Source organism: Haliotis cracherodii, unplaced genomic scaffold (assembly GCF_022045235.1).
Source record: "Haliotis cracherodii isolate W230 unplaced genomic scaffold, xgHalCrac1.p SCAF_16, whole genome shotgun sequence".
In the NCBI taxonomy this organism is placed as follows: Eukaryota; Metazoa; Mollusca; class Gastropoda; order Lepetellida; family Haliotidae; genus Haliotis; species Haliotis cracherodii.
Genome location: NW_027266271.1, coordinates 31,403,961 through 31,428,692, shown reverse-complemented (window position 1 = coordinate 31,428,692; position 24,732 = coordinate 31,403,961). Strand labels below are relative to the sequence as shown.

General features: G+C 40.4%; 1 protein-coding gene across 1 annotated transcript in view; it reads left to right on the top strand.

The window, feature by feature from the left end:
• LOC139463700 (receptor-type tyrosine-protein phosphatase epsilon-like) overlaps positions 1–24,732 on the top strand; it is a 50,509-nt gene that overhangs the window by 5,713 nt on the left and 20,064 nt on the right. The window contains exons 3-7 of the mRNA XM_071244956.1: positions 7,769–7,990; positions 8,887–9,093; positions 15,454–15,585; positions 16,865–17,011; positions 17,166–17,312. Coding sequence (XP_071101057.1) covers positions 7,769–7,990; positions 8,887–9,093; positions 15,454–15,585; positions 16,865–17,011; positions 17,166–17,312 — 855 coding nt within the window. The remainder of the gene's footprint in view (positions 1–7,768; positions 7,991–8,886; positions 9,094–15,453; positions 15,586–16,864; positions 17,012–17,165; positions 17,313–24,732) is intronic.

The following is a 24,732-nucleotide window of genomic DNA, read 5'->3' as shown; positions in this document are numbered from 1 at the left end:
CAGATGGAACATCCATCGTGAGTCTAGATATCTGTCCAAATATACTGATGCGCCAAAAATTCTTTCTTCTTTTAAAAAATTGATTGTTTCGAAACCTGTTGAGTTTTTGAAATCTGAAAACTTTCGCCCTATTTGTCTGTCCAACATTACTGCGAAAATATTTTGCATTCCGTTGGTAAGACTTGTTTTTCGGACCCAACACAAAATGCAAGTGCATTGTTTTTGAATAAATAGGTCCAGACAACAGTTTCATGTGCTAAATACAAAAAGCATCCAAAAGAAATGCCACGTGAGAGAGAGAGCGCCATTGGTATGACGAGTATGGGAGTATCACAGACCCATATTGGAAGAAACCATTCTGCAGCCAGACAATGCCATACCACATACTACTCGAATTGTTCAGGATTAGCATGCAAACCACGATGTTCATGTTCTGCCATGACCGGCATGTTCCCCGGGTATGAACCATATTGAACACTTTTAGGACCACTTGGACAGACAACTTAGAAACCGGCAACACCCACCAGCCAACAGAAATCAGATAGACCAAGCTCTTTTAGAGAAATGGCGCTGAATCCCCCATTACGACATCAGCACGACGACGTGTATTGGCATGGGACGCACAAGGACACACGATATTAGGCACTAGAAAATCCCCAAAAGAACAACATTTGGAGCTCTACAATAAACCTGTTATTTCTATGTCCTTTTGACCCCAACTGTTTTCAAACCTCATTTCGTAGAGGTTCATTATTGTTTGGTTTACTGTTTATGTAATGTGATATTATGCAACATTAAATATTCTAAAATGCTGGTCTTGATAACTATATTTGTCTTTGATTTTCTTTTACTGGCATAGTTGGAAGTTTCTTTCGCCCGTCAGTGTAGTTCAAACTGATTTCATCTCTCACAACGACAAGTTTACATTAAATCAAATTGAAAGTCGTAAAAGGGGTCGGGTGCATCACGCCAACAGGCACCACGGTCTATATGTTTTCGTACATGGCAAATGGATACAGCTCAATTATATAGTGTCTGGAGTACATGTACATCTATGTTTAACTAGTTGAGAATGTGAACCGAATTTGATGCCTGGGACGATATTGTTTGTTTTAGTAAAGAGTTAAAGTTTCGACATTGGTTATGGATGTGAAATATATTTCAGCGTGACGTTAACGAGGTCACAGAAATCCTATCAAAAAGAATATAACGAGGTCTACCTTGTACGACACACGTGTGAAGTACGGATTTGGTTTCTCACCACCTGTCTCTTTATCCCATAGGTAATCAAAGGCTATATTCTGTCGTTTGTTCTCAATAAGAAAGTTTCCTCTCATTTTGGAAACATCGATAACTCAATAATCTTCGGACACGATAAATATAAAAACACAAAGTTTTGCTTTCTTATGAAGCATTATGAAAACTGGGGAACCAATATGCAAGTATTACATGCATTCTCACACGGCAGCAAATTATAGTTGATATGGTATAGTTTTAATTAATCTGAACACATGTATAGCAACAATAAGCAAATTAACAAGTCCATGGAAAATGTTTTGTTTCACGTTAATGGTTTGGGTTTTTTTCACTTTAAAATAATATATCATAACAGAGTAAGAGAAGCTTTGGGATTCCTCTTGAAAATACTAAAATGACAACTGTTGTTTAGCAAACAGAGAGTTTTTTTATGATAAAAAACATTGACTATTGATTTCTTCTCTCATTTTCCAATGTGGTTCACTTCAAATTTCTTCTCTTCTTCTAAACTGTTAAGAAAAACGTTAACATTATTGCAAGGTAATGAGCCTGTTAAATGTTACCCTGTGAGATCTGTCACATCCATCACAGATTTGACACTATCTACAGGTTCAGCCATTTCCTATTTCCTCCACGAGTTGTTGGAAACGTTGAGGAAAATATTTGCTCCTCCCTTAATCCCATCTTTCATGCACGCAAATTATAAAACACATACTTAGTGAGATCTTTATATAATCCATACAATAAACTAATGTTCATTCATTAAGATATTGATGGGTGTAGGGAACAGTCCCTTTGAATATTTATGATTTAACATAGACATGTATGTACAATTTGGCAGATAATAATAATATGAATATCAAAATTCACTACCACTTGCCAAGTTCACTGATATGTCACCACTAGGAAGTTGTCACAGATAAACACGGATTCTAACCAAGTCTGATCTTATTTTACTAGTTGAGTGCCTTCTTTCCATCTGAATGACACACAGGGGAAGAAAGGGCTATAAATCCTGAAGATATCCTGTAGACATGGTATTAAGTATTCACTATAAATTTCCTCTAATAATAAAATGTCACCTTTGGCATCACCAAGCACCGATACTCAGAAGGACAATGTTTTGCAATTGTAAAAATCACAACCCCTTATGTGAAACCTCCAGTGATTGTTTAGATAACAAATCATATCTGCAGTCAGACAACATGACAGTCTATATTCATTTCCAATATCCTCCAATAAATAGTGGGTAATGTCAGAATAACACCCTATGAAAAGATATCTCTAGTCCTCCACCAAACAACCTCTTATTAACTTTTACACACACAAAAATCAAAAGTTGTGTGTTGGGAAATGTCCAGTATTTAATTTCAAGAGAACTATTTTTTCGTAACGAGTTACGGTACCTCTCAAAATACCCTTTTGGACCTTCTATTATAAGAAATACATCTTTTTGTAGACCTTTCAATTTCAAGTGTTATATGCTAATAACTTTTAAATGTGTCTAATTTTACCGTTTAATAAGGTGTTAAAATATATTAATATATCTAACGTATTTACATTTATCTTCACGCCGACATTAATATTAACATGTTGCATTAACAATTATATATTGAGTGTGGCAGATACCCTATTCGTGTATATGCTTTGACCAGATGTGTGAAATATTGGCTGAACATACTAAAGATGCTAACAATATGTTGTACCTGTATGATGAACATGGTCGTGTCAACTGGGTAACTAAATTAAGGAATTGTTTTTGTAAACTTGGGTTCGGAGATGTATGGAGGTTCCAAATGTATGGAACCCGCAAGGTTTTTCTTAATATGTTTAAACAACGTTTGAAAGACAATTCTCAGCAGATCTGGCATAGCAAATTTCTTGCAAGTTCAAAATGTCATATTATGCTTGTTTTAAAACTTATGTTAAATGTGAACCATATTTGTCATTCTTAAATTCGCAAGACTGAGTTGTCATACTTTGGAAATTGAAAATGGACGTCATTATAAAATCCCAAGAAATTTAAGAAGATACTAACTTTGTAAATTAGATTATGTTGAAACCGAGTACCACTTCCTGCTTATTTGCCCATCGTATGTCAAGTTACGGCAACTATATCTCAAAGCAAAGTTCTATTGTCATCCTAACGTCCATAAATTTAATATGCTTCTGTTATCACCAGATATATATTATTACAAATCTAGCCAAATTTCTATATTATGCAAATGAAGTAAGAAATGCGAAACTGAAAGCTTAAAACCTGTCTGTACTCAAGGTTTTGCCTGTGGCCTATATGTATTGGAAATTAAATGAATGAGCATTCATATATTATCATCATCAATTATAGGTTTTACGTTGACTTCACAGTCAATAGATATCAACCATTATATTATATTATATTATATTATATTATATTATATTATATTATATTATATTATATTATATTATATTATATTATATTATATTATATTATATTATATTATATTATATTATATAGTAGATTTATAGGTATATATTTTGACTTTACATTATAAATGATTTCTGTATACATTGTGTATGTAAATACGGATATATTAAATATAATACTAGAACCCATGGCTTGTGTTACAGAGGGAGAAAGTTTCAAATAAAGAAAAGATTAAAGCCTGATATAAAAGTAATGCATAGCTTTCTTAGATGTAAATCATAGCAGGATATAGTAATATAAACCGTTAGGCTGTTTGTAGCATGAGGGGACTGCTAAATGAAGGAAAACGGAAGTAAAGCTTAGCCTTACCATTCCGCTTGTAAAAGAAACATATTCTCCAGCAAAAGTAATTGAGCATTAAGAAACATTACAGACACTTTTGGCGTTCAATCTGTAATCTGTAGGTTTGTTCACAGGGACAGGACGTCGATCTTTCTGAAGCATTGTCTTCACACAACAGCCGATAATCCCCCAGCTTACTCTGCTATCATGGCTATACTCGCCTTATGCCGCGAGGGAAGTTTCTGCTCCAGTGACCTACTGCGAGAGTAGGCTTCCTTCCTGGAATACCCCTGCCTTTTGACTTCAAAGGACAGGCATATATTTTGTAATCTACGCGTACATAGATTTACATATACATTTACACACGCACGCACGCACGCACGCACGCACGCACGCACTCATGAACTCACACACACATACATACATACATACCCATAATTTACATACATCTATGTAATGGTACATACAACCACACATATAGGTCTCATCATTGCTAAGAGTAAAGCCCTGGGTGTCTCCCATACGATGCGTATACCAAACTATATGATGCAATTGTGCTACCGGTGATTACGTATGGTGCATCAGTTTGGGGAACTCGAGAATTTTCTACATTTACAAACATTCAAAACAGAGCGTGTAGACATTTTCTTGGAGTCGGAAAATATACTCCTAATGATGCAGTACAGTGGGAGATGGGGTGGGATGGACCCCAATGTGTGTCAATCTGTGGAAAGCCGTGTTACGTCAGTGGAGAAGATTGGTGAACATGAATGTGGATAGATTGAACAGAAGAATATTCATCTTACGAGACAATTACCTAGTATCAGCATTTAAGATATGGAACTACAGAATTTACAAGTTCTTTGAAAACCAAGGGTCGAGTAATTCCTACAACACTGAATCTTTTATATCCAAGAATGTGATCGATACTGTTATTAATGTATATGAGCTGAAAATATTGGAAGCATGGAGAGACAACATTCGACAAAATGATAGACAATTGAGAACTTATCGACTTTTCAAACAAGATAACTACACGGAACCTCATACTCAAGTTAACATTCCCAAAAACTCAAGGGGTGCATTAAGTAAATTTCGCTGTGGTTTCGCCCCCATACGTATTGAAACTGGCCGATATGAAGGACTGTCCATTCAACAACGGTTATGCCAATCCAGTATAACTACATGTGATATCTACACTACTGTATAAGCACTGGCTCCTACCTGTATACTTGTTAACCATACTCTGTATATCAAAGAAGCCAACACTACTACGATCAGTAGCTATCACTAAAATTCAAACTACCTGAGACAGCTGGGCCCATATACACTGATGGATCCAAGAATCCTATCAACAACAGTGCTGGCCACGGGATCCATATCCACAGCCCCAAACCCCAAGCACATTCGGTTCGCTTGCCTGATGGTTAGTCAATATTCACGGCTGAATTGGAGACAATTCATCACGCACTCAAACTCATACCGGAACTTCCAGAAGCAAAGGCAGTCGTCATATCAGACTGGCTAAGTGCACTTCAAGCCATCAGTGGCAGAAACTCAAACTCCAGGCCAAACACAGTCAACAATATACAAAACGAATATACAAAACTATCGGGCCAAGTGCAACAAGTGGAGCTGTGTTGGATCCCCTCTCACATAGATATTCATGTAAATGAAAAAGCAGACTCGTTGTCGAAGCTAGCTCTAGGCACAGCGGATATAAAGCCTATTCCCTTCAGTAAACTAGAGATAAAAAGCTAAGTCAAAGCCTCTATAGCAGAAAGATAGCGAGCCCAATGGGACGCAAGTAAGATCGGCAGATGGCTATACAAAATTCAACCCAAGATCCAACAATAGCCAAACTCACACTCAAATGAACGGAAAATTGAAATTGTCATCACACGCCCCAGACTCGGTCACAAAACGCCCTAGGACAAGGTTAGTTCATCTTGCAATCAGGCTGAAACCATTGATCACGTGTTACTAGAATGTCAAGACCATGCCCCAGCCCGGGCTAGGATAAAACAAGAACTGCAGTTAGATCCGCTATCTGTCATGGATCTCCTAAAGCCAGGAGATGGAATAGCGAATTCCAAACTAACTCTATTTCTGAGAGATGGACAGCTACTCGAACGTATATAAACAGAGCAGCGAAGGATAAAAATGAAATTATATCAATATAAGAAAATAGAAATCATATCAATACAAAAACAGAAATTATGTGAATACCAAACTCACAATAGACATGTGTACCCTACTCACACACAGGAGTACCAAAGAGGGACAGGTCAGCGGAAATTGCTTAGGCAGAAGGCGACCTCTTAAACACTTAATTTCAACAACAACTCTGTTTATCACTTGCTTGATAACGGTGTCAGAACCTACACCGAAACGTCGCTCTTAATTGTAATAAAGAAGTTGTTCATTCATAAATCTTCTCCTTACTTAAGACATGAAATGCTCGTTCCATTTGCGAATACTTGGTATCGTATTTGTTTTCAGTGAATTTGGGAAGGGTTGGTGTTTGCGTAAAAGGCAAAATAGAGGTGAAAATAATATGAATGGTTCACTGAAAATCAGTGATTATACCAGATTAAGTTCTACTGGCAGCATCGGTCACGCATACCGTTAGCATAATAAAGTAAGTATTTGTAGATTTACACTTAGTACTCCAACTTCTAATTCATATCAAAGAAGAAAACATATGACAAGTAAACTGTTAATGTACGTTAAAAAAACATATATTGTAAATGCCAAAACGATGTATCAAAGATCCAGTAGAAGATATACTGACAGTAGCGCAGGGAATTTATTCAACAAGCCCTTGAAAACAACACTGCTTTAGCTCAATGTTCACCTCTCCTGGCGGCCATTATGCAACGGCCATCTTATACACAACCCCGCGCTCTCTCCTGTCTCTCCTGTGGTACGGTAATTAGTGGAACCCTCTCAAGTGTATCCTCCATGATATAACCTACTCTCATTAATCATATGCTGCCCTTTCCCAGCGTCGTGGCTATGGAGCTGAGACAAAGAGACCCGGCCATCATAAAGTAATTCCGGTCCAATGAAACAATGACCCGCCAAGTCTCCTGAACATGATCACTAAACGTCGTACTACAGACGTTTCATGTCAAATCCCCCAAAAGCATTTGAATTGCAATAACATTTACCAGGATCATGTGTTCTCTTAACACCAACGCAAAACATCACGCAGAAGCCACAGCAGTGCTCATATTTTCCAACAATATCACATTTGAAAATGAGACATCAGTAAGTACATATGATAAAATGTGTATTAACATTTTTCTTCAGGATATCAAAGATTTCTCTCCTTGTTATCACCTCCAGTTCAGCTTAACATGGGTCCTCCTTTGGTCAACGCGTTGCACACGAGTATCACACGCGTGGCGGACGGGTTCCACACGAGTGACCAACGGGGTGCACACGGGTGGCGTAACGTGTTGCCCATGCGTGTAAGGGGAATGAACTTCTAGGCAGTAGTGTATCTATAAAACTTTACTACGAACAGTATTAATTACCAGTAACTCGTCAGCTATATAAATATAAATCATTTTAGTTTTGAAAACGCCAATTAAAATGATTCATGAATTGCATGCCACATAACATATACAGGAAGATTTGTTATGATGTGTACGATTCCGACGATATCATGAGCATGATTTTATGAATCACTATCAAATAGTGATGATACGTGTTCGATTGTGTCGAGTAATAATTATCATTGTGTGCAACGAGCAGAAAACGTGGCCCTCAACAAGACAGCCACCTCTACATCTGGGTCACATGGTGACAGCTGGACTCCAGACAAGGCTGTGGACGGGGACAGGAACCAGGACGTGAATGGCGGCTCCTGCTTCCACTCTGCTATCAACTACACGGGTATGTGGAAGGTGGACCTGGGACGGCAGTACAGGATACATCATGTTACAGTCTACCACAGGATAAAAGCCGGATATAACTGTACGTTGCATGTTAATGCTAGATTGAATCTGTAGACGTACTGAAATAACAGAACATTGCATATAAACAATGTTTCTAATAATATTGCGTTTGTATGCGTTTGTGTGCGTTTGTGTGTGTGTTTCTGTGTTTCTGTGTTTCTGTATGCATGTATTTTTAGACGTGTATTATTCTATTAGCTTCATACAAAAGCTAAATAATGGTCAACTGGGTATGTTAGAATCATTGAACAGGTTTCTGCACCGCACGAATTCCGCAGCGATGCTATTTACGATGGTGCAACAATTGTACGGGGCACAATGTGATTGCGGAAAACGTTAACAGGGATTCAAATCTATTTTCACTGTGTACGAATATTGTACTGATTGAACTCTTTACAGATTAGTGCTTTCTGGTCGGCAAGTAGTTTAAAGGTTTTTACTAAATGTCGTTTACAAAATGCCGAGTTGTGTTTCCTAGAACAGGCAAATCATTAGTGGCGATACAAATAACCTTAACCGTGTATATCAGGGACTTGAGAGAGCATGGAATCTCTATCTATGATGTCACCTTTATTACGCCACAGTACTAAAATACAATGATCGCAGTGAGCGCTTTAGTTGCAAATTTGCCCGACCAATGAAAAGTGTAACACGATGTCAACATTAGCCAATCAAGAAAGCACCTTTCGCGAGCTTTATGGCACACGTTTCAAACTTCCTTTTCAGACCGACGCTCTGATTGGTTGGATTAAACGCCTTCCTGATGTGACCCGTAATGGGATGTCCTCAGACCTTTGTTTAGCGGTAGCTAATTAAGATATTTTTTTATTAGATTAACAAATGTTTAATATATTTTATTGTTTTTACCACAGCTATGTCAGTATGCAGATGTTCATGTTCTTTTTTAACTTTCAGTTTTACAAAGGATAGCTAGTTGCACCATGCACCTGAGTAATGACACCTCCACTAACGGGACACTGTGCTTCACATTCCCTGCCACTGTCAACAACTCAGTGATCGACCTGGTGTGTGACGGCAGGGGCAGATACCTCACCATCAGGAACCCGGGGACAGCGGATAAAGGGCATGACACGCTCAATATCTGTGAAGTGGAAATATACGGTATCAGGATTAAAATGCATCTAACTGAAGACAGCATTGTGGTTACAGTCATGAATATTGTTTCTCTTGTACAGTTATTCCCATCAACTTAAATTGCAGCGTCTAGGTGATTAAGGGACGGCCGTATGATATATGCTACCAGTTTCTTTCCGACGATGAGACCATCTCCGTGGTCCAGTGGTAGAGGGTCCGCCCAGTGAGCTGTAGGTCCGGAGTTCGATCTCCCGCTGAGTCATACCAAAGGACGTTAAAAGATGGTACTTGTTGTAACCCAGTCGACTCTGAGTACACTGTGTCTGAGTGGGGTATTCGTGTTAAACATGGGCATGGTATCAGCGGGCTAGCACTATAAAATCGGCATTAGTCCGGACTAGTACAAGAAGCCACACACACACACGTGCATGCACGACGCTTTATAAGTGCAATAATCTTGAACGTGACGTTAAACCCCTTTTCACCTCACCTCCAAGGACGATGGGGAAATGATCATGACGTCACTAATGTGACAGAGAACCTTGTTGCTCCGAAAAGGTGTCATGGCACTTTATCTTTTTCAATTTTGATGTTAATGTTGAATACATAATACCCAAATGTGTATACGAAGTATTTTATCTTCAACTATATTTGTATCAAAGACAAACCCGGATATATACTTTCCGTTTCCACAGAGAAATTTCTTCTTGGTCGAAAGGCTGGATATTCCAGGTGTCAAGTCGCGATATTGTGCCAGGCCCGGGGATCATGAATGTGATGTTAGCTGAAATGAATTTTGTCTTACGTTTTGACGATTTGACGATTTTGCTTAGCTTAGATTCGAACTTAAACTGGGTCATGAAACGATCTTTGGAAAAGTATATAAGTATAAGTCTGATACCGCCGTCATAGGGACGCAGGCACGTTATAGCGTACGATGGTAATCTCGAAAGCTCTTCAGTCATGAGAGATGCGGAAGTCGGTTTGTTTGTAAACTCAGCCGTCGCGTATCATCAGGTGTATCAACCTGTCAACGTGGATGAGAAGAAACGCAGCTAAAATTGGGCAAGGGCTGAAGAAGTGGTGTTGGTTGAGGAAGTGACCAAAAGGGATGCGATACTCTCGGCAAATTAGACGGCTGCCAGAGGACTGCGGAACGGAAATGCAAGTCCTGTGAGTTATTGCAAATATCGATCGAAGCCTTGATCTGCGATACAGGCGAAATGTGTACCTATGTTCAAAACAGAAATGAATTGAACAAAAATATAAGCATATACTCAAGGAAATGAAGATCAGGAAAAGGTACATTCACCTATCATTAAAGCAGAATCAAGATAATGTCATACGTTCTAACATGTAACCCCACATTGGTTTTACTGATATGATGATATGAAATTTAGAGAATTTAAAGAAATGAAACTGATGTGAGCATGACAGAAACGTAAAACAATATTACAATCCAGTACCTGTTACAGTCTACATTTATAAATATAGCAAGGCCAATGTTATATAAACAACATGAACACATGTTCCAATCAATTTTTTATTTTTTATATTTCACCAAATACAAGCAGCAACATCCGCCCTCTTGAGTCATATGCCATACTGTAGGATGATGGTTTCAGAGGCAGATTGACTTCCTATTTCTTGTGAATGCAGCAATTTCCTTAAGTCCTTAACCTGTACTTCCCAATTAACTTTTAAAATAATATTCAATGAACAGTTGAATCTGACTTGACTTTTTGTACACTGTCTTCAATATCATCCATTTATATTATTTATTTGTCATGTTTGGATTGTTTTACAGAAGCGGAAAATCGGAAAGTTGCTCCATTGCTCCATTGCCAGACGTACGAGTTACATTATTCAATTTTCCACACATCCAGGTCATTTGTACTCCATGTATTTATCAGTCTACCTTGCGGACAATCATTCATACAGATGATGAAAAAGTCAGGTATGGCATACTCATCAGTAAATATATTTGTTAAACAAATATTCTAGGATGTATGACTGTAACTACACAACCAATAATCATCATAATCAGATAATAAAACACATTCATTGATGTTCCTGGAGACAACTGGCAGAAAACATGAGGATGATTTGATCAGCTTTTTATGGGAAGCTCTGCTACATCTGATTACCAAATTTGTAAATATCCTCCTGACATTTTGGAAAACAATCAGTCAATGTCTTTAAAAACGAACCCATCTGAAACACACTTTTTAACATTATTCATCTAGGTTAAAAGGAGTGCCGCAGACAGAGTTTAAACTGGCGGGGGTCCTCGGCTAGCCTCTCCTACCCTGCCAGAGCAATTGGTGTTGGACAACGTGAAGGGGAGGCCAAAGTCTATGGGGCATTGAAGGAGGCATTGATAATGAAGGTAGAACTGAAATTGCATGTCCACCATATAGCTGGTTATTTATTTTAAATTGAACACATAATGATGTCTAAAACAAAATATAAGTGTAGCTATAGGTCATGAACTACCCTGCAAAGAAAGTGATAGGTCATATGACATTTTCAAAATAATCCAAGTGGCATAGTTATGTCTAAACAACAAAATGCGATTAATAGAATTGTTTACATATGACAGGCTGACAATGAGATCACTATTTCTTGCAATTTCAATGATTTAGGTGGACTTTATGTCCAGATACTACAAGTTAATTTTCACAACGTCAATACTATACATGTTACGTATATGATTTAATCTATATTGTAACATAAATGTAGGTATGTTCCCTGATCTGATTGGTTAAAAAGTGTTGTCGAATGAGCATAACATCGCTGAGTTTTTGGGGTCTCATCACCGTGTATGTATACATTAATTAATGGAACTATTTTTGAAATCATCAACATGGAGGAACAGATGGAAATTTACCCTGATTTCCACATCGGAGATTTCGATGAAATATTGAGTGAATGGGGCGACGAGACATTTTCTGAGATAATACAAGAATTTGAAGGTAAATGAAATTTACCTTTGTCCATTAATTACAAAATCATAATCATAAATAATGTAATTTTCTTGGGCTTGGCCAAAGGAAAAAACAAAACAAAATCAATTTTTAACAGAGTAAAAAACATTTATTGCAACTCTATAATGACTTTCATACATCCACCTAATTTTGTTCTTATTATAACCCACAAAAAGCTGTTGAAGCTGAAAACCGTTCTGAGATGGCCCCCGAACTAGGAAATACAGCCAGCGTTTCCGTAGAGCCCAAAGTTCAAGCGTCCAGTCACCGCTTCGCGTCCCTTGATACAAAAGCAGTACAGGACATCGTGGATAGGAACCTCTCCAAATCTACTGGGAGTTAAAATATTTCGACGTAAGCCATTGAAACATAAAAGAATACATAAACAAATAAAAAAAAATTCCTACGCAGATTCGATCAACATCAGCGAGAGTTACCTCCCTTACACCATTGCCATAATAGCAATGTAAAGCGTGACCAATGTGTCATCGCAAAAATTGGCAATAATATAACGAGATTGACCAAAATCTTAACATAAATTAAATATTTCGTTTTGTAAGATTTGAGATATGTTATACTAAATGGATATACGGAAATTTCATTTAAACACGACACCGTAATAATAACGAAATACTCCCACTTACCGTCACATTTGTACCCTGAACAAGGCAATCTTTTCACTTCCAGAATGGCTTGGTTTCCGAGGTTTTGAACCCACGTTCGAAGAGCTTCCTGCTTTTCAACTGAATGAGAGACTGAGGTTCTTTTATGCCGAAGTCAGAAATGCTGAGGGAGAACTTTACTCAAAATCGAGTTTTGTTGGGTTGCGTGCTGCCATACACAGGCACATCAGGGGGCCGCCATTTGAGCGCAGCATAAACATTATCCAAGACCGGGAATTTCACACTGCAAACTGCCGTCACTTTACTGTCAAACGCAGGTATTGAATCGCGAGATTTGCAGAATTACCGGCCACAAATCCGATGAATCGTTGAAGTCGTATTCCATTGACTCGAGCTCGTCTCAAAAACGACATTATTCGAACATTTTTCAGAGACAGCAGCTCGCTAACGAACGTAATTTGGTACCTGTCATAGATACAAATATCCTGCCACTGTCCACTGCTCCCGTGAGTAATTTCCAGGTTAATTCTTCTGCTAATTTCCACGGCCTCTCTCACATATGTTATTCCACTGTAACAGTAAACAACTTTTTCAATCCCAGCTAAGCTGCATGTCTGAAATTTCGCACGTTTGACGTCTCTTGTCACCACCTCAGTTTCAGGCGAGTTGACACTATCTTGTACAGGGGCCAAACAGTATGTACGTCTTTTCTAATTTTGATTATTTGTATTTCATAGTTACGCATAACTACAAATTAGGAGTAAAATGAGGAACTGTGATAAAGAATTGAATTTGTGATATTTCCTGTTGTTTGTTTATTTACTGAGAAATGAGCTTGAACATGTGACCACCCCTTTCGTAAAATGGACCCTCATTATTGGAGTACCTCGAAACCATTGACCGGTTTCGCGGCACCCCATATCATGCATCTTTTCGAAGGTGAGCACGAGGAGACGTATTACTAACGACAGTTTTGTTGTGTCATGCGCTCAGTAAATTAGTTCCTCCTAAATATCGATTTAATTAACGTTCATGTTACAATGTCGATAAATATTTCGTTTTGTAAGATTTGCGTGATGTTATGCTGAATGGATGTACGGAAATTTTTCATTTGAACACTCCGCCTTACGGCGTCGTGTTCAAATGAAATTTCCGTACATCCATTCAGCATAACATCACGCAAATCTTACAAAACGAAATATTTATCTCCTAAATAGAAATATACATTGGGAAATAATGTAATTGATACGACGTTCAGCAACAACCCAAGAAAATATTATACACCATGTGTAAGTCATATGCAGCATTTACAATGTGTAAGATACTGAATCATCAAATTTTATGTAATGAGTGTTTCTTATTTACATATTTCAGCATCAGTGGATACGGGATAGATATTGACAGCGCAAATTCCCCTGGACATTGACACGGCCAGAATGGGGATGGATGACTTCTTATCCAACAGCAACAACCCAGTCACTCTGGATGTGCAACCGCCAACACAAACCAAAACAGAGGAGGACATATTTAGGATGGAGCTCAAGAGGATTTAGCGGAGCAGAATGTTAATCAAAGAGCAAACAAAACGGACATAGTGGAAATGAAAATTAACTATCCTACAAATTAGTCAACTTGAATCTTCATTCATTGAATAATCTACCTTAAATGTCATACCATCATACATAACAAGTGACCACTTGTCGGATTGTATTTATTATTTTCAGAATCACATTTTGTCACAGACTTATGTTATTCTCATAGATTGAGCTGCATGCTCCCCGATATTAGACACAATTTGGTCTTCAGTTTTGTTTATGATCTCGGATCCAGGTGTGTTTAATGCTATGTATTCCTGTAGTAATAAATGTTCATTTATGCACTGATGCATTTGTTAATCTCGTGTTCCTTTAATTCCAATAGTATTATATTAGATTCTCTTATGATTCACAATTTGGATGTTTTTACTCAATGTATTTGTCTTCACCCTAGCTCAAACATTTTGAGGTTATTGTGCTTCTCGAACTCTCAACTTACATCGGCTTAACAATACAATCTGTGTTAAAACCTTTGAATAACAAGTTTTCCGAAGTTGTGAAAAGTGATTATTTCATTGCAGTGAATATAGCACTTGATATTTCATTGCTGTGAACATAACATTTTGACGGAACATTTGTCATGCAAGAGCTACCTCTCCTTCCACATTGACAAGGCAAAATAATGACAGATGGTCATTTATTGAGTTAATATCGCTTCATGCCATATGTTATTCTCTTGAAAATGGTTCGTTTTTAACGGTACATTTCTCATTTAACTCGTCAATCGAGACTCTTCGTTTGGCAAAGCGCCATTTTTGTTACTTGACCAGTGTGTCTCGTAGTTTTCAAGAGTATGTTTTCTTAAAGTTGCTTTTGTATAATCATATCTACATGTATGATACAGAAAGTTCGTGACCTAAATATTATTTGTTACTTTTGTTTATATTTTTAAGATTTTGTAAACACGAGACAACTTATTTAGTCGCAAATACAAAGGGTGGTGAACCGTCCTGTGTGTGAGATTTTACGTTTCAAGGTTTTATATTTGTAATTAAAGAATTTAACACAAAAAGTACATAAAAAACAGGATTTTCCATGCGTCGAGTAAATATCATGCTTCTCTGATCGAGTGACAGGGGAAAGGAGATATTTTCACGAGTTCTATATGACGTATATGTGATAGTAATAAAGTCGATGGCTTAACAACTCAGCTATTCTTATCTGGGATGTTGTATTATTTAGAATGCAGTCATGGGACGTACGGAGAATTTTGTGACAAGTTCTGTCACTGTCACAACAGCTCTTGTGAACCAAACACCGGCACGTGTCCTGGAGACTGTAGACCAGGGTGGCAGGGAGACAGGTGTAATAAAGGTAAGGAGGTCTTACTGTCAGGTGTAGTGTGACCCAGTCAGTGGTGTATGTCCTGGAGACTGTAGACCAGGGTGGCAGGGAGACAGGTGTGATGCAGGTGAGGAGGTCTTACTGCCAGGTGTAGTGTTGTCCAGTCAGTGGTGTGTGTCCTGGAGACTGTAGACCAGGGTGGCAGGGAGACAGGTGTGATACAGGTGAGGAGGTCTTACTGCCAGGTGTAGTGTTGTCCAGTCAGTGGTGTGTGTCCTGGAGACTGTAGACCAGGGTGGCAGGGAGACAGGTGTGATGCAGGTGAGGAGGTCTAACTGTCAGGTGTAGTGTTGTCCAGTCAGTGGTGTGTGTCCTGGAGACTGTAGACCAGGGTGGCAGGGAGGCAGGTGTGATGCAGGTGAGGAGGTCTTACTATCAGGTGTAGTGTTGTCCAGTCAGTGGTGTGTGTCCTGGAGACTGTAGACCAGGGTGGCAGGGAGACAGGTGTGATACAGTTGAGGAGGTCTTACTGTCAGGTGTAGTGTTGTCCAGACAGTGGTGTGTGTCCTGGAGACTGTAGACCAGGATGGCAGGGAGACAGGTGTGATACAGGTGAGGAAGTCTTACTATCAGGTGTAGTGTTGTCCAGTCAGTGGTGTGTGTCCTAGAGACTGTAGACCAGGGTAGCAGGGAGACAGGTGTGATACAGGTGAGGAAGTCTTACTGTCAGGTGTAGTGTGACCCAGTCAGTGGTGTGTGTCCAGCAGACTGGAGATCAGGGTGGGAAGGCAGATAAGTGTGATGTAATACAGGGACCCTGATCTAATACAAATGAGAACATACTACTTTCAGGTCGTGTGGTGTGACCTAGTCAATGGTGTGTGTAACCTTTGTCAAGTGTTTGGCAGATTCAGTTATATACATCATAACCATGGTGATCATGTTTGAAAAAGCATATTTGCCAATTTTATAACGCATTATGATTATTTCATCAAAGACACAGTTTAAATAATGACGATATGGCAAGTCCTGTTGTGCTACTTAATGGCTGAACAGCTTTCAGCCATCTTGTATCTGCGAGATGTCAACATGGAAGCGTTGGACTGATAAAACAGAAACATACGCAGTGATGTTCGGGGCTGACTTGGTGGTGACTTCAGTATGAATCTGAAACCAAATTTCAAATATCAGATTTGATGCATTTAAGTGATATTGCTTATTTGTTATCAGAGCTCACAATCGCTTGTTATGTTGAATTTATTATGAAAATATACACACTCAAAAACGAATTATATCCACGTTATGTCAGAATGCAACGCCAGCCACTATGGTGTCAACTGTAACAAAGCATGTGTGGAGAGGAAGTGTGCTGACACTAACTCATCATGTGACCGCTACAATGGGTCATGTGATGGCGGATGTCTCGTGGGCTGGATGGGTGATGACTGCACACAAGGTATGTTTTCGTAATAACATTGATTGCATATTTGTTATCAGAGCTCACAATCGTGAAACCAGTCATTATCTCACTTTTTGAGGCGCTTGTTATGTTGAATTTATTATGAAAATATACACACTCAAAAACCAAATGTTTATCCACTTTATGTCAGAATGCGATGACGGCAACTATGGTGTCGACTGCAAGGAACCATGTGCTGGGAGGGAGTGTGCTGACACTAACTCATCATGTGACCGCTACAACGGGTCATGTGACACTGGATGTCTCGATGGTTGGACGGGTGATGACTGCACACAAGGTATGTTTTCGTAATAACATTGATTGCATATTTGCAGGGACATAGGTGTGATACAAGCTCTGGCGTTGTCGTTTTATATTTGCTGACAGGTACAGGTGTTGTGTGACCCAGTCAGTGGTGTGTGTGGCCCTTATCCTCAACATGTTACAAAGTTTTTGGCAGGTATATAAATCATCACCATGGTGATCATATTTGAAATAGCATTTGTCCATTTCATAACTAGTTATGCTGATTTTCTCAATGCCACATTTTGACTAATGACGATATAGTAAATCATATGCTATTCAATATATACATTAAGTGGCAACAATGTTGAACGTTAAATACATTTAGTCTCATTCTGTAATTTTCATGTATTTGATTATTAATAAGCATCAAATTAAGCTCTGTTATGCTACATAATGGCTGGACAACAGCTTCCAAGCCGCTTATGTATGTGAGATGTCGACATGAATGCGTTAGGCTAACACGACAGACATCACAAGCATGGCTGTATGTGCGTTCGCTGCAGATTTTGGTTAAAATGTTAATTGTGAGAAGGAACCTGGACAAAGTTAAAAGTGGCATATTTTTCTGCGATCATGTTAACACCACTGATTCATAGGGTCATAAGTACTTCTCTTGACGAAATTTGACACATTATTAAGGAGAATGATGTCGGACGGAATTCCCTATTTTGACTTGTACCGCATGTCCCCGTGTATTTTTCAGATGAACAACTGACTTGCCTTTGCATGTTTTTGTGACGGGTGCCTCCGGTGGGGCAGGATGTGCCCACCTTTTCCTTAAGACGTGGTATCATCACTATTTGACAGTGATTCATAAACAAATGCTCATGATGTAGTCGGAATCATTCAATCGACTCTGATTTTGGCAGAGATTTTTTTATGCATATGGGAAAGGTTTTGTCGCTTTTATTTTCACATCTTTAAACACTAATCTTCCCTTTTTCGTGTCAATCTCCTTGTGTACTGAAGAGTACGGTGCAGGTTTCTATGAAATAAACTGTAACAAATGCGCGAGACGAAAATGTGGAGCTGGCACCACATGTGAACATCATACCGGGTCGACTGTGATTCCACCCGAGGTGTAACTTGCAACTTCATTTGTCCTGAATTGCCTTCAGTATTGTTCATGTCATGAAAAGACCGAAGGTAACACTTATCGAGACGACCTAATGGGCGTTTGATGGACGTTGACATCGTACATTGCTACCACATGCCAAGATTGACAAGTAATCAGTGACACCAAGCCCTTGGACGATTGCAAGCTGGACAAACCGCCCGGCAAGTAGCCAATGCATTTCAAGTCCACGTGAGGACCATATACAGGCTCCAGCAACGGTACCAGACCACCAACACGACAGATGACCGACCACGTAGTGGAAGAACAAGGGTCACCACCTGACGTCAGGATCGTCAGATAGTGCGACGGCATCTTCAAGATCGCTTTGTTACTGCTGCAGAAACTGCTCGAGAGACCATGGGGACACACCAGCGACACATTAGTGCGGACACCGTGCGTTGACGATTGACGAGCAGACACCTCCACTGTCACAAGCCACACCGAGGACCCATTTTGACACCACGTCATCGCCGGGACCGTCTTCGGTGGGCAACACAGCACCAGCACTGGCGCCACCAGCAGTAGAGAAGAGTCCTCTTCTCAGACGAGAGCCGTTACATGATCTCAACAGCAGATGGCAGAGAGAGAGAGAGTCTGGAGACGCCGTGGGAAACGTTATTTGGATGCTTGTGTAGTTGAGAGACTCGTGGGGTGGTCCGAGCAGTATGGTGTGGAGTGAAATTGGTCTTGCACAGAGGGTTCGCCCTGTGGTCTTCGAGAACATGGTCCAGGGAGAGGCAATGGTGTCACAACAGCTCGGTACATGGATCAAGTCTTGAGACCACACGCCATACCTCATTTGACACGTCGCCGCAACCACGAGCTTCAGCATGATAACGCCCGTGCCCACACTGCAAGAGCAGCAAGAGACTTCCTCCAGCAGAATGACATCAGAACCATGTAGTGGCCTGCCCTCAGTCCCGATTTAAATCCCATTGAGCACCTGTGGGACCAGATTCAAAGACGGCTGAACGACGTCCGACCAAGGCCGACAACTCAGCTGAACTGCGTCAGGCGTTCCTCAGAGTGTGAGCTCAAGTGCCTACTTCATCAACCACCTCATCCATTCAATGTATCGACGTTGCACGGCAGTCATCAATGCACATGGTGGAAACACGAGATACTGACTTGTGATGCCATTTTCTCAGAGACTAGTGTTGCGTTTGACTTTAAGAACATTTGACACTTTAATTTCAACCTTGATGATCAGTTTTGCCAAGTTTCATCTTTTTAATATGACTCAAAGTATGTTTACAGTGTTTGGACAAATAGGGTTTCTCATAAATCTATCCATGGCAACGTTTCTTTTGCGGTTCAGTATATAAATCATCACCATGGTGATCATGTTTGAAATAGCATATTTGGCCAATTCATCACAAATTATGATGATTATCTTAATGACTCATTTTCAACAATGACGATGTTGCCAGTCCTATGTTATTCAATATAAACTTTGAGGGGCCACACTTTTGAACGGTAAAGACATATCATCTCATTCTGTAGATTTCACATCTTTAAGTTAATCTTCCTTTTAGCCCCGTTATGCCACAGGTATGGCTAAATGTGTGTTCGGAGCAGACTTAAATATTAAGTGTTAACTGCGTTTAAGAATCGGGACCAAGTTACAAATGGCATATTTCATTCATTTTAGTTACATCTGTATATTTGTGGTAACAGCAAAAAGTCATCCTTGTATTGGAAAGAAATTCTGGGATTCTGGGATGATGTTTACACATCCGATTCACACATTAATAACCTTAACTTTCATCATGAACACACCACGTTTATGACAACCTTTAACACCACTTTATGCACTATGAAACATTAACTGTAGACCAGGGTAGCAGGGAGACAGGTGTGATACAGGTGAGGAGGTCTTACTGGCAGGTGTAGTGTTGTCCAGTTAGTGGTTTGTGTCCTGGAGACTGTAGAACAGGGTGGCAGGGAGACAGGTGTGATACAGGTGAGGTCTTACTGTCAGGTGTAGTATGACCCAGTCAGTGGTGTGTGTCCTGGAGACTGTAGACCAGGGTGGCAGGGAGACAGGTGTTATACAGGTGATGAGGTCTTACTGGCAGGTGTAGTGTTGTCCAGTCAGTGGTGTGTGTCCTGGAGACTGTAGACCAGGGTGGCAGGGAGACAGGTGTTATACAGGTGAGGAGGTCTTACTGACAGGTGTAGTGTGACCCAGTCAGTGGTGTGTGTCCTGGAGATTGTAGACCAGGGTGGCAGGGAGACAGGTGTGATACTGGTGAGGAGGTCCTACTGTCAGGTGTAGTGTGATCCAGTCAGTGGTGTGTGTCCTGGAGACTGTAGACCAGGGTGGCAGGGAGACAGGTGTGATACAGGTGAGGTGTTACTGTCAGGTGTAGTGTTGTCCAGTCAGTGGTGTGTGTCCTGGAGACTGTAGACCAGGGTGGCAGGGAGACAGGTGTGATACTGGTGAGGAGGTCCTACTGTCAGGTGTAGTGTGATCCAGTCAGTGGTGTGTGTCCTGGAGACTGTAGACCAGGGTGGCAGGGAGACAGGTGTGATACAGGTGAGGTGTTACTGTCAAGTGTAGTGTTGTCCAGTGAGTGGTGTGTGTCCTGGAGACTGTAGACCAGGGTGGCAGGGAGACAGGTGTGATACAGGTGAGGTGTTACTGTCAGGTGTAGTGTTGTCCAGTCAGTGGTGTGTGTCCTGGAGACTGTAGACCAGGGTGGCAGGGAGACAGGTGAGATACAGGTGAGGTGTTACTGTCAGGTGTAGTGTTGTCCAGTCAGTGGTGTGTGTCCTGGAGACTGTAGACCAGGGTGGCAGGGAGACAGGTGTGATACTGGTGAGGAGGTCCTACTGTCAGGTGTAGTGTGATCCAGTCAGTGGTGTGTGTCCTGGAGACTGTAGACCAGGGTGGCAGGGAGACAGGTGTGATACAGGTGAGGTGTTACTGTCAGGTGTAGTGTTGTCCAGTGAGTGGTGTGTGTCCCGGAGACTGTAGACCAGGGTGGCAGGGAGACAGGTGTGATACAGGTGAGGTGTTACTGTCAGGTGTAGTGTTGTCCAGTCAGTGGTGTGTGTCCTGGAGACTGTAGACCAGGGTGGCAGGGAGACAGGTGTGATACTGGTGAGGAGGTCCTACTGTCAGGTGTAGTGTGATCCAGTCAGTGGTGTGTGTCCTGGAGACTGTAGACCAGGGTGGCAGGGAGACAGGTGTGATACAGGTGAGGTGTTACTCTCAGGTGTAGTGTTGTCCAGTGAGTGGTGTGTGTCCTGGAGACTGTAGACCAGGGTGGCAGGGAGACAGGTGTGATACAGGTGAGGAGGTCTTACTATCAGGTGTATTGTTGTCCAGTCAGTGGTGTGTGTCCTGGAGGCTGTAGACCAGAGTGGCAGGGAGACAGGTGTGATACAAGTGAGGAGGTCTTACAGTCAGGTGTAGTGTTGTCCAGTCAGTGGTGTGTGTCCTGGAGACTGTAGACCAGGGTGGCAGGGAGACAGGTGTGATACAGGCGAGGAAGTCTTACTGTCAGGTGTAGTGGGACCCAGTCAGTGGTGTGTGTCCTGGAGACCGTAGACCTGGGTGGCAGGGAGACAGGTGTGATACAGGTGAGGAGGTCTTACTGTCAGGTGTAGTGGGACACAGTCAGAGGTGTGTGTCCAGGAGACTGGAGACCAGGGTGGAAAGGCATTTAGTGTGATGTAATACAGGAACCCAAATGTAATACAAATGAGGACCTTCTACTGTCAGGTCGTGTGGTGTGACCTAGTCAATGGTGTGTGAAGCCTTTTCAAGTGTTTGGCAAATTCAGTTATATACTTCATAACCATGGTTATCATGTTTCAATAATGACGATATGGTAATTAATTCATCTGTGTATATATATATATATATATATATATATAGAGAGAGAGAGAGAGAGAGAGAGAGAGAGAGAGAGAGAGAGAGAGAGAGAGAGAGAGAGAGAGAGAAAATACAAAAGTCCAAATTTACTCAACCGGTTCACGCATGTGATTTTCAAGAGTACAGTTATACCGTTACACTGTTTTGACGTCACAGTGCACCCTAAATACTGACCTAGTCAATGGTGTGTGTAGCCTTTGTCAAATGTTTGGCAGATTCAGTTATATACTTCATAACCATGGTGATCATGTTTGAAATAGCATATTTGGCCATTTCATAACGCATTATGATGAATCCATCAAAGACACAGTTTAAATAATGACGATAAGGTAATTAATTCATCTGTGTCTATATATATATACTTTGAGGGGCAACTCTGTAGAACGTTAAATAATATTACTCACATTCTGTAGATTTCATATCTTTAAATTAACAAATGCGCGTAGAGCACCGCTTCAAGCCCTGTTGTGCTACTTAATGCCTGGAAAACAGCTTTCAGCCATCTTATATCTGCAAGATGTCAACATGGAAGCGTTGGACTGATAAAACAGAAACATACGCAATGATGTTCGGGGCTGACTTGCCGATGACTTCAGTATGAATCTGAAACCAAATTTCAAATGTCAGATTTGATACATTTAAGTCATATTGCATATTTGTTATCAGAGTTCACAACTGTTCGCCCCGATTATGTTTCTAGGTTTGTCAGCACCATTACCATGCTCGTGGGTTTCACCGAAGTGGTAAACGTCTGAGACCTGCATCACTTCGGGCTTTCCTGCCACATTAAGCTGACACGCCGTGATATAACTGGTATAATGTTAAAAGCGGCGTTAAACCCAACTCACTCACTCACTCACTCAGAGTTCACAATCGTAAAACCAGTCATTATCTCACTTTTAAGGTGCTTGTTATGTTGAATTTATTATGAAAATATACACACTCAAAAACGGAATGTTTATCCACTTTATGTCAGAATGCTATGGTGTCGACTGCAAGAAACCGTGTGCTGGAAGGAAGTGTGCTGACACTAACTCATCATGTGACCACTACAACGGGTCATGTGACACTGGATGTCTCGTGGGTTGGACGGGTGATGACTGCACACAAGGTATATTTTCGTAATAACATTGATTGCATATTTGCAGGGACACAGGTGTGATACAAGCTCTGGCGTTGTCGTTTTATATTTGCTGACAGGTACAGGTGTTGTGTGGCCCTTTTATCCTCAACAAGTTACAAGTTTTTGGCAGGTATATAAATCATCACCATGGTGATCATATTTGAAATAGCATTTATCCATTTCATAACAAGTTATGCTGATTATCTCAATGCCACATTTTGACTAATGACGATATAGTTAATCATATTCTATTCAGTATCAACTTTAAGTGGCAACAATGTTGAACGTTAAATACATTTAGTCTCATTCTGTTATTTTTATGTATTAGATTAATAAATAAGCATCAATATAAGCTCTGTTATGCTATTAATGGCTTGACAACAGCTTCCAAGCTGCTTATGTATGTGAGATGTCGACATGAATGCGTTAGACTAACACAATAGATCACACAATCATGGCTGTATGTGCGGTCGTGGCAGATTTTGGTTAAAATGTTAATTGTGAGAAGAAACCTGGACAAAGTTAAAAGTAGCATTTTGCTCTGCGATCATGTTAACACCACTGATTCATAGGGTCATAAGTACTTCTCTTGACGAAATTTGACACATTATTAAGGAGAATGATGTCGGGTGCAATTCCCTATTTTGACTTGTACCGCATGTCCTTGTGTATTTTTTAGATGAACAACTGACTTGCCTTTGCATGTTTTTGTGATGGGTGCCACCGGTGGGGCAGGATATGCCCACCTTTTCCTTAAGACGTGGTACCATCACCATTTGACAGTGATTCATAAACACATGCTCATGTTGTAGTCGGAATCATACAATCGACTCTGATTTTGGCAGATATTTTTTATGAATATGGGAAAGGTTTTGTCGCTTTTATTTTCACATCCTTAAACACCAATCATCCTTTTTCGTGTCAATCTCCTTGTGTACTGAAGAGTATCGGGCAGGTTTCTATGAAATATACTGTAACAAATGCACGAGACGAAAGTGTGGAACTGGCACCACATGTGAACATCATATCGGGTCGACTGTGATTCCACCCGAGGTGTAACTGGCAACTTCATTTGTCATGAGTTGCCTTCAGTATTGTTCATGTCATGAAAAGACCGAATGGGCGTTTGATGGACGTTAACATCGTACAGCGTGATTGCTTTGGGGTCGTTCCCTAATGGTATCAGGTGGTGCACAATGTCTGGACAAACTGCGCTCCATAATGTCCATGGCAGAGTCAGGGGGCAATACTATCGATACATCTTTCCACCATTCGTGGTGTTATTTGCA